This window comes from Nothoprocta perdicaria, unplaced genomic scaffold (genome assembly GCF_003342845.1).
Source record: "Nothoprocta perdicaria isolate Ctin4 unplaced genomic scaffold, notPer1 scaffold_581, whole genome shotgun sequence".
NCBI lineage: Eukaryota > Metazoa > Chordata > Aves > Tinamiformes > Tinamidae > Nothoprocta > Nothoprocta perdicaria.
Window position 1 is genome coordinate 8,834 of NW_020455845.1, and position 14,277 is coordinate 23,110.

Here is a 14,277-nt window from a genome sequence, read left to right on the forward strand (position 1 = left end):
GACGACACCAAGGGCTTCTTCGACCCCAACACGCACGAGAACCTCACCTACCTGCAGCTGCTGCGCCGCTGCGTGCCCGACCCGGACTCGGGGCTGCTCATGCTGCAGCTCATGGACAGGAGCTCCGTGCTCCACCGGCTCAGCACGGAGGCCTGCAAAGCCCTGCAGGACACTCGCACCACCGTGGCCGCGGGGCTCTTTGAGGGCCAGAGCGTCAGCGTGTGGGAGCTGCTCTTGTCCCGCTACGTCCCCGAGCGGCGGCGCCAGGACCTGCTCGGCAGCTACCACGCGGGCACRCTCTCCATCGCGCAGATGATCCGCGTCCTCGGCGAYGTGGTGAGCGCGAGCGAGGGCCGAGGACGTGGCGCTGCAGCGGTCACCCAAGCGCCGCCGCATGGGGACGTGCCATCCTTGCACCAGAACGGCGATGCAACGGGCTCCTTGCAGGAAGAGGAGAGACAACGGGAGCAGGAGAGAGAGCGACAACGGGAGCGGGAGCAGGAGCTGCAACGGGAGCGAGAGCTGCAACGGGAGCGGGAGCTGCAGCGGGCCCTCGAGTCCCGCTCCGTGCACGTGTCCGTGGGCTCCTTCCAAGGCAGGCAGGTGTCCCTGTGGGAGCTGCTCCTCTCGCAGTACGTGTGCGAGGCCAAGAGGCGGGAGCTGCTGGCGAGGCTGCGCGACGGCAGCGCGACGCTGGACGAGGCGGCGCGGCTCGTGCCCGCRCTGGCCGAGGAGACGGCGCGCAAGATGAGCGCGGTGAAGTTCGAGGGCTTGCGGCGGCAGGTGAGCGCCTCGGACCTGCTGGACTCGGGCATCCTGGACACGCGCACGCTGGCGCAGCTGGTGCAGGGCTCCAAGACGGTGCAGGAGGTGACGCAGATGGAGGGCGTGCGGCGCTACCTGGCCGGCACGGGCTGCATCGCCGGCGTGCTGGCGCCGCGCAAGGGCCAGCCCGGCCGCGTGGAGAAGATGAGCATCTACGAGGCCATGCGCAAGGGCATCGTGCGGCAGGGCACGGCGCTGGTGCTGCTGGAGGCGCAGGCRGCCACGGGCTTCCTCATCGACCCCGTGCGCAACCAGAAGCTCTCCGTGGACGCCGCCGTGCGCGCGGGGCTGGTGGGCGGCGAGCTGCACGAGAAGCTGCTGTCGGCGGAGCGCGCCGTGACGGGCTACAAGGACCCCTACTCGGGCGGCACCATCTCGCTCTTCGAGGCCATGCAGAAGGAGCTCATCGTGAGGGAGCACGGCGTCCGCCTGCTCGAGGCGCAGATCGCCACGGGCGGCATCATCGACCCCGTGCACAGCCACCGCGTGCCCGTGGAGGTGGCCTACCGGCGCGGCTACTTCGACGAGGASATGAACCGCGTGCTCTGCGACGCCTCGGACGACACCAAGGGCTTCTTCGACCCCAACACGCACGAGAACCTCACCTACCTGCAGCTGCTGCGCCGCTGCGTGCCCGACCCGGACTCSGGGCTTTATTTCCTTAAAATTTTAGAGAAATAATCCTAATACCTCTTCCTTTGGGGGTTTTGGGTAATTTTTTTAATTGCATTCTTTCAGTATTTTTCCCATTATAYTATGGTTATTTTGCTGCTGGTATCTTTCTATTAATAACTTTAAACCTTTTTGGTGCTCATTTTAGCCCTCATTGGAGATTTTTTCCGACCTTTTCCCTGTTGTCATTGACTTTGTGCGCTGTCATTGTGTTTGTTATCTCACCTGGGTTCTGTGGTATAGAGCCCTATCCCTTGATCTTCTCCGGCGTTTTCAGGAATGAAAGGCAGTTTGAGTCTTCTGAGGACTTTTTGCTAAGTATTTTGTCCTCAGATTCTCCTTATCCCTCCCCAGCCTTAGGTTGAGCAATGCTAGTCGTGGTATTTGAGGCACAATGCAAGTGGCATTTATCGTCCCCATCTGGTCTGCATTGTCCTAAGGAAAGAGCTTTTCTTTCCCAGCAGGTTGGCTGAACGCGGTTAGGGCTGGAGACACGCARCTCTGAGCAGCACCTCGAGGTCGGGTTTCAGTGTAAGCATTGCGTCAGGCTYGGCTTAGGTGTTGCCCGCGTGGCACAGGCTATCTGTGTTTGCTTTGGCTGTCCCGGCCTCTCCAGCTACCCGGAGAGGTCCTGCACTCAGTGCGCTCAAACTTTGCATTTCTGSAGAGCTCCTGCGCTCAGTGCACTCAAATTTTGCATTTCTCTTCCCTTAATTTTTCCAGATCTCTGGCACCTCCACAAAAACCTATCCTGTGGAAGACATGCAAGGGCTGGGAGACCTTCACGCACGTTGTCCGAGGCTGTGTCTCTTCAAAACTTGCCCAATACCGACCTAGCAATAAGTTWAAAAAGCAGCAGTTTTCTCCAGCTGAGAGTTTTGGTGCATTCCTCAGCAATTCTTGCCATTCCACAACCCGAGCTAACTTTCCCTCTCCCATCAGATACCACATTCCTGTAGAGGAAACAGCTTCAGAATCACTCCACTACAGMTCATACTCAGGGGTAAATAATCCTGCTGCTCTTTTATAAATGCAATTTACAATCCCTGCGTATATTAATATTGGCTTAAACTGTATATTAATATACATATATGAATTTTGACCTTTTGTCTTAACTAATCCAGCTATGTTCTGGGAAAAGAAAATGGATTTGTTACCACAGTTGTTGCTAATAGCTGAAAACAAACGTCGCTTACCCGGCAAAATCTTTACCAAAAACTCCAGGAATTTGAATGGGCTCAAATAAATGGTTGGGCAGATTAATGGGAGAGAAACCTGACAAGGGCTKTTGAATGCGGAGYAGCAGAACAGGCTTGCCCTGTGTTRGACACTTAACCCAACTCTGATATGGGTGAAACTGGCTGCCGGTCCGTGCAGACCTGGCAGGGACCAGGCTCTGGCCCAGTATAACCGCTTTGGTGCTGCCTCCAGCTGTCTTTGGATGATGGGGGGTCATGGAAAAGCAGCCACTTCCCCAGGGTGCCGAAGAGGGGGGCCCATGAGAAGGATGTCGGTGCTCCCCACACTCTGCGCTGGGGTTAGTCCAGCTTCTGCCCAGTCTCTCCTGCAGTCACTGTGATATCATCTCCAGAGGGTCTTGACCACTAAGTCTCCTATGTAAACCAAAGGACATTCTAGTTATCTTCCAGACTTCTTTTTTGGGAATGGATTAGAAGATGCATTAGCCAAGTTCGGGGAGAACAGGTCATCTGTGTCTTTTATAGACGTTGGTCTTGTTCCATCTCCATCGACGTGTGTCTGATAAGGGAAAGCTCCCCTCACACCTGCATCATTTCCTTTTATTTTAACCCGAAAGCCACTCCCGTGTGCTGCAGGAGACAGGACACTGGGCAGGATGGACCCATGCCCAACGGGGCCATTCCCTGCTTCCTTTGCACTCTCCTTTTGGCCCGTCTCCACATCTCTTCTCCTCTACCACCTGTCTCGCCTGACCTGATGCCTGCACTCCTGCTGCCTTCATGGTCTTTCCACCACTCGCGCCTTGTTACCCAAGACATAGGGACCCAGCAACCCTGTGAAGCCGCACGAATGCCAGCTGGAGCACTCTCCAGCTGTGGTCCACCCCTTTCCAGAGCCTGTTCTCTGGAATAAGCTCTTCCTTGTGCTTAGCCTAGCACTGCAGGCTCATTTCCTGATGGGTCTTGGCACATGCCCATGTCCATGGTCCTCAGCACATGTCTGTTCTCCATTCCCATGGCAGCTGGCCCAGTGAGACGTTCCTGGGTCTCCTCAGTGGCTCATGACAAGCAGCACCAGATCCAGCCCCTGGCTGGAGTCCGTCCTGGCCTCCACATCAACCTGACCAGGCTGGTTCTGGGCCAGGCAGCAGCGGGCAGAGGCCTCCATGGCCACAAGGGCCACCAGGGCTCCCTTTGGGGCAGCCGCACACCAAGAGGCATCTCCAAGGGCCAAGAGGCAGCAACACCCATGGTCCAAGTGTCTGCCCCAGCTCTGAGAAGCCCAGCAGGCCCATGGCACTGGTGAAGGTCTTGTTGATGGTCCTGTCTGCAAACCCCCTTGGTGTAGGACTCAGAGGGAGTCTGAGTCCTAAACTTGGTTTAGGACTTGGTGTAGGACTCAGAGGGAGCCGGGGCTACCACACGTCAGCCCTGGTGATCCACGGTCCCAGCACAACCGGCCTGCATGAGGACAGCTCAGGTCTCAGGGGGTTCTGGACACGGTCCTAAGTGCTGGGGAGAAGCGATGGCCCCAGGCCCCACATGGAGGGAAGCAGAGGACAGAGGTGCTGGCATTAAACCCAGGCTTTAGGCGGGAAGGTAAAACCAGRGCTTCCATGGGCACGTTCTCCAAGGGGTCAGACAGGGAAGCAGAGACATGAAGTTGTGAGATGGGGGCTGAGAAGCTAAAAAGTTGTCACAAAAGTTGTGTCTCTTGGAGCATGCTCCAAATACAGTGAAAACCAGGAGAATGAGGAAAAGGGAGAGCAGTTCAAACAAACAGAATCTTTTTTAAAGACAAGACAGAAAAAAAAAAAAAAGAAAAGAGGAAAGAGGACCAAGATAAATATAAGGAAAAATATAAGACTGAGGAACTAGAATGCCTCCTTTCAAATAAAATAATGGTATGTTGTAAACTTCTTGGGCAAGGTCCACCGGTTGGACATCAGCTGCGCTGAGAGGGAGCTCAGAAGCCAGGGCCAAAGTTACAGCGTGGGCAGCAGGAGCAGGACACGCGAGGAAGAGGAGGATGAGGAGCCGCGGGGTGCCGCTGTTCCCAGGAGGACCAGGCTGTGGTTGAACCAGGGCTGCACGTGGCCCAACTGCGGCCATTCCTGCTGGGCTGCCTTGGAGGAACAACCTGCAAAGGGCCCAGGAGAAGCGAGCGTGAGAAAAGTGACCGCTGGGTGCGGGAGCCAGYCCAGAGCCCCGGGGCCGTGCTGGGAGCGGGACTGTCCAGCGCTCGCTGACACGGCCTGRGTGCCAATGCGAGCAGCGATCAGACGGCATTGAAATATTCCCGCTGGTGGGGACAGGTGCCAGCAGCGGAGCTGCAGGGAGACCTGTGCGCGTGTTGTATGCGGGAGGAAAAGGGATATCGGGCGTAGGTGACAAGGGATGTGTGTGGGGAGCCGTCCAGCTTTGAGCTGCTGTTGCTCAGGGGTGCAAACTGCAGGTCGCTCAATAGCCAAGGTGAAACTGGCCACGCGGGAGGATCAGGGAGTGAGCAGAGAGCAACGGGCAGCCTGGGATCAGCAGCCCCAGTCGCAGGACACAGCGGTGTGGCGCAGCCCAGCACTGTCCCTGCCGTGGGATATGGTCCAGGGGCTGGAACCGGCACGGCACCGGGAAGGAGCAACCACCCGCAGACCCGTCTGGGCAGCAATTAGTGGGTAATTGCTGAGGAAAACGGCAGCGAGGAGCATCGCGCACACCCCGCCTGCACCATCCTCGCCGGGCAGGACCCGGGTGCGAGGGAGTCCGCAGGCATCCCAGGGGAGCGGGCAGGGGGCACCCCGAGTCCAGGCTGCCCCAAGGCCGAGCCTAAGGCCGTTTCGGCACCCAGGGCCATCTCTGCTGCAGCTCCATGCAGCCGCAGCCCCCCGGCTCCAAACGCTGCCCCGGWCTTGCCGGGCTCCTTCTCTCTCCCTTTGGACTGTTTTGCCCTGCACGGGAGCTGGGTTTCCTCTTCCAAACAGGAATGATGGGTGTCTGGTCCCAGGATCCAGCCGTGCGGAGTCGTGAGGCGCCGTGTCACCCGCTGCCCCACGGCACTGCAGCCACAGCCAGGCCTGGCCCTTCCCCATGGATGGTGATGGAATCTGGATGTCTTGGAATCGGAGGTGCAGGAGCTCCACATCCCTGCGCTCGGGGTTACACAACCGCCGTCCTCCACACCAGGAGGAAAGGGGACTTTTCTCTGCTCCCTGTGAGCRCTGCCGCCTGCCCGGGCTGGTCCCGCGGGCGCTGACTCGGCTGCAGTTTCTCAGGGGACACTCGTGTCCCTCTGCTGCGAAACACACCACGGAGCTCAGCCCGGCACGGGGGCCGCTCGCTCTGCTCCCCGCACCGCTGTGCTCCAGGCCTGCATGGAGGACACGGGCTCTCAGAATCCCCAAATCCCAGGATGGCTGAGGTGGGAAGGGACCCCAGGGATCCCCCAGGGCAGCCCCTGCTCCAGCAGGGACACCCGGAGCACCCGGGTGCATCCCGGCGCGTTGGGAGCTCTCCAGAGCAGGAGCCTCCGCAGCCTCCCTGGGCAGCCTCACCCAGGGCTCGGCCACCCTCACACTCACCTTCTTCTTCCTCACGGGCACACGGAGCTGCCAGGGTTCAACTTGTCCCCATGGCCCCTTGTCCCGGCACCGGCCACCACCGGGAAGAGCTTGGCCCCTTCCTGCCTCCATCCTCCCCTCGGGTGCTTGGACACAGTGACCAGGTCCCCTCTCGGCCTCCTCTCCTCCAGGCTGCACAGGCCCTGCTCGCTCGGGCTCTCCTCACACGAGAGCTGCTCCAGCCCCTTCATCACCTTGGTTGCTCTTCACTAAACAGTCTCCAGCAGCTCCACGTCCCCCTTGTCCTGGGGAGCCCAGAGTTGCCCCCAGTGCTCCATCTTTGGCCTCCGCAGAGCTGAGACATGGACTCAGTCCTTTGCTCCACCAAGGAAGCCTCCGGAACCGAGCGGGGATGTCGGGCGGCCCGATACCGCCGTCCCCGCGCTCGGCTCTGCTCTCCCGCCGCCCCGTGCACGTGCGCGCAATTGCTGCACTAACCTCAACCATCCACACTGCTCAGTGCAAGGAGCACGTGCAGCTGCTGGAGAGGGGCCAGCGCAGAGCRRCAGAGGAGATGAAGGGCCTGGAGCAGCTCTCGTGTGAGGAGAGCCCGAGCGAGMGGGGCCTGTTGAGGCTGGAGAAGAGGAGGCCGAGAGGGGATCCACTGTGTCCAAGCACCCRAGGGGAGGATGGAGGSAGGAAGGGGCCAAGCTCTTCCYGGTGGTGGCCGGTGCCGGGACAAGGGGCCATGGGGMCAAGTTGAACCCYGGCAGCTCCGTGTGCCYGTGAGGAAGAAGAAGGTGAGYGTGAGGGTGGCCGAGCCCTGGGTGAGGCTGCCCGGGGAGGCTGYGGAGGCTCCTGCTCTGGAGAGCTCCCAACGCGCCGGGATGTGCCCGGGTGCTCCGGGTGTCCCTGCTGGAGCCGGGGCTGCMCKGGGGGATCCCTGGGGATCCCTGCCGACCTCGACCATCCTGGGATTCTGGGATTCTGTCCTGCAGCCCGTGGACACCTGCAGACCCCTGCACAGGGAAACACGGTCTTGGCAGTGCTGCTCCCACGGGGCCAGAGCCGCTCAGCCCACCCCAGAGCCCCGTCCCGAGCAGCAGCCAAGGGGGCAGCAGCTGAGGACAGAGGGGACGGGGGTGGCACCTGCCAGCAGCCCCCAACCCCCCTGGCAGCGAGGAGCGGCCCCTAATGCTGCCCAGATGAGGGGCTTCTCAGCGCGAGGGACAAGCGCTGGGGGCCGAGGAAGGTCCCTGCTGCTCCTCGAGCGTCGGGGAGGCTCCAGCGGTGCAATCACCCCCCAGGCTGGAAGCACGGCGAGAAGCCAGCGTTCCCGCTGGAGACAAACTCTCCAAGGAAACAAGCCAAGCTTCATTTGCACCGGCACAAACACCTGGCTCCCGGAGCCGAGCGCGTTGCGAACGTGACGGCGCTGCCTTTCGGCTGCTCAACCAACAGGGAGAGCGCCGCCCGAACCCGAAACCTCCCATGCAAATCACATGCAGATTGCAAAGGAGCAGCGCCAGCACGTCAGCCTGCGCCGGGAAGCAGCCCGTGCTGCAGGGTCCCTCGCGGCTCGGCAAGTGCCCTGCGTYGCAGACAACCTGCAGCACCGCTAGCACCGTCAGGGACGGGGCAGCATTTCCAAGGTCACCGCGTGCGGCGGACCTTGTTCATGCGGGAAACTTTCCTGGAAGCAGGAGGAAGGAGCACGACCCCCTCCCAGCTCCCCGTGGACTGGGKCGGCAGGGCTGGTGGGAGCTGGGGAAGGGTCCCCCTTTGAGAGGTCTTCAATGCACTGAGGACAAGCATCCCATTAACCGGCCGGGTTCCTCTGTCTCCGAGGCTGCAGGATGAGCTCCCTCGGCATCCGGGAGATCCAGGTGTGGTGCCCAGAGCCTCACTGGCCCAACGAGTGGCCTCGGAGCAGCCGCRCGGTGCGGGGTGCAGCAGGGCCCAGGGCACGTCTCCTCCAAAAGCCTTTGGCAGTGCCCTAGAAACAGGCTGGAAAGAAGAAAGTTGCTCCAGAATGAAAAAGAAAAAGCTTTTTTGCCTCTCCGGAAGAGCCTCGGAGGTCAGAAGCAAGGAGCACGTTTGGGGTGAGACACCAGCATCTCCACAGGACGCACCATGGCTTAGGGGAGGTTTGGAGACYGCAGGAGAAGGTGACGCTCGGGGCTGATTCCCCGCAGAGATCTGTGCGTCACGGTGGCCACCGGCTGCCCCTAGCTGGTCCTTGCCCGCAGGGGAGCTTGGTGGCCACACACAGAGGTGCGGGCGCTCGGGGCAGTCGTACTCGGACAGTCCTGCTGCCGTCTTCAAGACCGTGACCACAGCGCAGACTGCAGCTCAGTGGAGGCATCGCCGCGGCGGGGACGTCACAGCCACTGCTTCAACAAGTGCAGCTCATGCATTTGTCAGGTGCAGGTCATGTGTTTGTCAGGTGCAGGTAATGCATTTGTCAGGTGCAGCTCATGCATTTGCCAGGTGCAGGTAATGCATTTGTCAGGTGCAGCTCATGCACCTCCAGGGGAGACCAGCAGCTACCGCTGCTGCAGAGGTGTCTGTGCCAGCCAAGCCAGCTCCGGATAGTGCCCGGCTCCGGGATAGCACTCCAGGGTGGCAGGATAGCTCGGAGCACAGCCCTGCCCGGCCGTGGCCACGGGGCYGTGGTGCCCGAGCAGCAGGAGCAGCTCAGAGCCGCCGTGCAAGTGACCGTGCTGCATGACCAGGCCCTTGGTGCGCCAAGCACGGGACCCTCGGCCACATGAGCAGCGTGAGCATCCAGAGCGCGGGCTGGAATCAGTGCGGGGAAGAGCTGCAGGAGGGAGAGGAGGCAGCGGGAAGGCGCCCGTGCGCACTGCTGCCCTGCGAGCAGAGGCAGCCGGGGAGCCTCCCGGCGCGGCGCGGAGGCAGCAGAGTGAGTCAGCGCCGCCGCGCGCCGATCGGCCGGTCTGGCGGGCGCCCACGCCGGCAGGAATGTGCACCCGAAGCGGGACACRCACGGAGCCGGGGGACACCGAGTCGCTCGCGCCCACGCAGGCGCTCCCAGGGCGCGCGGCTGCACCACGGGCTGCGCACGGGYGCATGCAGCGCCTTGCATGCACGTGCATGGGGTCATGCAGACACATGCACGGGGTCATGCAGACACGTGCACAGGGTGATGCAAGCGCACGCAGTCGCACGCGCCGCGTGCAGCTCGCGTGGGSGCACACCGTGTCCCACGTGCACACAGGCACCTCGAGTGCATGCGCGAGTCCTTGCGCACCAAAACGATCCATCCAAAGCCAAACCCGTGCCAAAGCAGAGCTCTGCCCGCCCCGGCGCTGGCCTCGCGGGACCTGGTCCGTCCTACCCACGCGCAGGAGTCCTGCACAGAGAGCAGCCCTTTGAGGGCAGCCACGGCTCCTGCCCCTGCCGCGAGGCTCGGCCAGCACAAAGGCACCTTCACCAGCCCAGCTCCATGGGATGTCCAGTGATGAGGGGTGCAGCGCAGCAGGGAGAGCCCCGCACCRTGCAGGGGCTGCCCTGCAGAGCACCAGGCTCTTCCCCTGCACTTGAGCAGCAGCACGGGGCAGGTTTGTGCCCAGGATGGGGAGAGCAGCAGAGGAGACCTGCGGCAAAGAACATGTGCGTGACCCTCAGGGACAACAGGAAAGGCACCTTTGGAGATCATCTAGTCTGACCCCTGCTCAAGCAAGGACATTCCCTCTTGGCTCTGCTGGAGAGGTCCCAAATGCAGACAGCTGGAGTGGGGCTGCCCCACACAAGACACGGCAGGGTCCTGCAAGGCAGGAGGTAAAAGGATGAGGATGAGGTGAGGGGAGGCGATGGGGAGAGGGGATGGGGATGAGAGGATAGAGACGAGGGGATGAGGACGGGGCGAGGGGATGGGGATGAGGTGAGGGATGAGAGGTTGAGSATGAGGGGATGGGGATGAGTGGATGGAGACAAGGCAAGGGGATGGCATGAGGTGAGGGGGTCGGGATGAGGTGAGGGGTTGGGAATGTGGCAAGCGGATGAGGACAAGGGGTTGAGGACAGGGATGAGGGGGTGAGGACAAGGTGAGGRGATGGGGACAAAGGAAGAGGATGGGGACGAGGGGATGGGGACAAGTGGATTGGGACAAGGCGAGGGGATTGGGGCAAGGTGAGGGATGAGGTGAGGGGATGGGGACAAGGCGAGGAGTTGGGGGTGAGGGGATGGGGATGGGGGATGGGGATGAAGATGAGGGGATGGGGAGGAGGGGATGGGGAGGAAGCGAGGGAATGGCGATAAGGTGAGAGGATGGGGATGAGAGGATGGGGATGAAGACGAGGGGTTTGGGGAATGAGAGTTTGGGGATGAGGGGATGGGGATGAGGCGAGGAGATGGGGACAAGGTGAGGGGATGGAGATGAGAGGTTGGGGATGAAGAGATGAGGATGAGGGGATGGGGATGAGGCAAGGGGATGGGGGATGAGGGGATGGGGGATGAGGGGATGGGGATGAAGATGAGGAGATGGGGAGGAGGCGAGGGGATGGGGACAAGTGGATGGGGATGAGAGGTTGGGCACGAGGGGATGGGGATGAGGCAAGGGGATGGGGGATGAGGGGATGGGGATGAGGGGATGGGGATGAAGATGAGGAGATGGGGAGGAGGTGAGGGGATGGGGATGGGGACAGGGGATGGGGATGAGAGGTTGGGGACGAGGGGATGGGGATGAGGCGAGGGGTGGCCCTGGCAGCAGCGCAGGACGGGCCCCATTGGAGGCAGCCGGGCACAGGGCAGGGCCCTGGAGTTGGCCCCAGGGCGGGGAAGGGAAGGATTTAAATGGAGCAGCTGCCCTGGCCGCCCAACCTGTGTGCGAGGCGGCGGCGGCAGCAGCAGCCAGGAGCCGCCAGTGCAGGTAGGACAGAGCGGCGGGGACACGAGAGAGCACCGAGACCAGGGGGGAAACGGGTGGCACGACCGGCTCCATCATCAGGGGAATTGAGCGGGAGTGACAGACAGAGCGGTGGGGACACGAGAGAGCACCGAGACCAGGGGGGACGGGGGCGGCACGACCGGCTCCATCCTCAGGGGAATGAGCAGGAGTGACAGACAGAGCGGCGGGGACACCGCAGAGCACCGAGACCAGGGGGGACGGGGGCGGCACGACCGGCTCCATCCTCAGGGGAATGAGCAGGATGGACAAACAGAGCGGCGGGGACACCACAGAGCACCGAGACCAGGGGGGACGGGGGCGGCACGACCGGCTCCATCCTCAGGGGAATGAGCAGGAGTGACAGGGGCAGCCCCCGCTCCTCAAGCGCCCACCCGCCCGGCTGGCATGATAAGAGAGCAGCCGGTGACAGATGCCGGTTGTGCAATGTCCCCGTGCGCAGGGTGTTGGCACGGCGGGCCTCGTCCTACAGCAGTGCCGCCCGCTCCGGGGGTAGCGCGGCGCTTTGCGTCACCCCGACCAGCGCCACCCGAGCCCGTGGCAGAGGTGGCACCGGAGCCTGGCTCTGCTGCAGCAGAGGAGGGTGGAGAAAAATCCTCTGGGGACAGGGTTGTGGGATGGACGGGGCTGAGGATGCGGGATTGGTGGGAGGCTATGGGATGGACGGGGCTGAGGCTGCCGGATGGATGGGGCTGAGGATACGGGATGGATGGGGCTGAGGATGTGGGATGGACGGGGCTGAGGCTGCGGGATGGACGGGGCTGAGGATACGGGATGGAGAGGGCTGAGGATGCGGGATGGACGGGGCTGAGGCCACAGGACAGACTGGCTGCAGCTACACAAGGGACGGGCCCTGAGGCCACAGGACAGGCAGGGCTGAGGCTGCGGGATGGACAGGGCTGAGGCTGCGGGACAGATGGCCCTGAGGCCACAGGACAGACTGGCTGCAGCTACAGGATGGACGGGCCCTGAGGCCACAGGACAGGCAGGGTTGAGGCCGCAGGATGGATGGGGTTGTGGTCATGGGATGGACAGGGCTGTGGTCATGGGATGGATGGACGGGCCTCTCCCCCACCCGACCCATCCACACGCACCAACCCCACGTTGAAATGGATCAAAGCGGTGACTCAGACGCCCGGACCAGTTAGGTCAACAGCCGCAGAGCTAAGCTGTGACCTTGTTTATTAACGAGTTAAGCATATCATTAACGTCAGTCACTGCGGCTTTGTGCAAGGTGGGTGTTCCCAAGGAAGAGCTTCTCGTTTGTCTCTTCTGACAAGACCGTGGGCTCATGGCCAAGGGATGCTGTGGAAGGTCAAAGAGTTCCCCAAGAGACTGGGTGACTGCACGGGAGAGACCCCTCAATGGGTGCAAAAATGGGTGCAAATGGGTGCAAAAAGTGCCCAGCCCAGGACATCCACTGAGCCGAAAAGAGCTGGATGTTGACCTAGGAGCAGGGGACATAGTATGGACATTTCCCCATTCTTCACCCTTCCCCTGGTGTCCACTTAGAGCTGAAGAAGGAAGCAAGAAGGGGCCTTCAGAGACCTTTGATGCGACTCTGCTTGGCCACCGCCGGTTCCCTTACAGCGTTTTGGACAAGAAAATGGGCATATTGGCCAACAGTGCTGCATCTTCATGGCCAAGGGCACCCATTGCACCGACCAAAACCAACCACACTAATTACAAAGCACTAGAAGAGACCAACCGCAAGCAGCTGCTCGCAGCGAGGTCCCAAGATACCCGCTCCCAGCCTGGTGCCACCCCGCAGTTTCTAGAGATATCTGCTTATCTGTCGTTTCAGCTCCACCAGCAATGGTTTATCCCCGCTGTTCCCCCAGCACCGGCGCTGGGTCTTGACCCTGGGGAAACACGTTCCCCACACGGTGGGATTGAGTCACAGGTGCTGCAGGATGCGGGCAGGCCAGCGCCAAAGCTRGGCTTGCGGGGGTGGACTAACAGATCCGTGGGCCGTGGTGGCCCTTGGAGAAGAGACCAGAGGCGATTCCAGCGCGGGAAGCCCAGACGGTCCAACCAGAGGCAGATCCCTCCCYACCATCCTATTTCTGGAGCATCTCTCCTGCATATCCAGGGAAAACAGCCCAGACCGGTGGCAGCTTGTGCACCCAGTGGGACAAAACCTCACGTTGAGCCCACCCTTGTCCTCAGGCCGGTCAGAATAGTCCCTGCGGTGCCTTTTGGCCTGGGACAACCACCTTTCTTCCAGAAAATCCCCACACGCGGTTCCGGTGTTGGTGTGGGCCAGGGATGACACCAGGAGGCAGCAACCCGCTGCTTTGGAGGACAGCAGAATGCAGCAGGATGGAAGGAGACCAGGCRCACTCATCCACAGCAGAGACACGGCCTTGGGAAGCTCTCTGCGGCTCTGATCCACTGCGGCATGTGGATCTCAGCAGCTTCRGTCTGCCATGGACACTGTCCCCATGGCCCCATCTCCTGCCCATGCAGAGCGGGATTGTGAAGCTCRTTGCAGCTCCAGGGCAAGACCTCARCCTGCTGAAGGGCCACCAGCCCAAGCAGCCCAAGGGCTGAGGGGACAGGGAGACAAGCAGTGCCAGGTTGTGTCACCAGGGAACACGCAGCAGGTCAGAGCTTCAAGGCAGGGTCGGTCCCTGGGAGACCAGGCAGCTCCTTGGAGGGCTCAGGAGGATCCAGGTCACCTGTGCCACCGGTGCTGGTGCTTCTCGGTGATGCTTTTGGATGGTGAGGTGCACTGAGCACCGGCTGGATGGCAGAGCTCAGAGGGTGGTATCAGTGACACTGAGTCCGGTTGAAGGCCTGTAGCTGGTGGTGTGCCCCAAGGGCCARTCCTTGATCCAGTCGTGCTCTCTTTCCTCATCAATGACCTACATGAAGGGACGGAGTGCCCTCTCAGCACGTCTGCTGATGATGCCAACCTGTAAGGCGTAGCTGATAGCGCAGCGGGCTGGGCTGCCGTCCAGAGGGACCTGGACAGGCTGGAGAGTTGGGCAGAGCAACCTCATGAGGTTCAACAAGGACAAGTGCAGGGTCCTGCCCTGGGCAGGAATAACCTGTGGCACCAGCACAGATCAGGGGTGACCTGCTGGGGAGCAGCTCC

At 61.5% G+C, this 14,277-nt stretch overlaps 1 protein-coding gene across 1 annotated transcript in view; it reads left to right on the forward strand.

The window, feature by feature from the left end:
• Positions 1 to 14,277, forward strand: part of EPPK1 (epiplakin 1) — a 33,627-nt gene that overhangs the window by 8,636 nt on the left and 10,714 nt on the right. The window contains exon 2 of the mRNA XM_026048917.1: positions 2 to 1,490. Coding sequence (XP_025904702.1) covers positions 2 to 1,490 — 1,489 coding nt within the window. The remainder of the gene's footprint in view (position 1; positions 1,491 to 14,277) is intronic.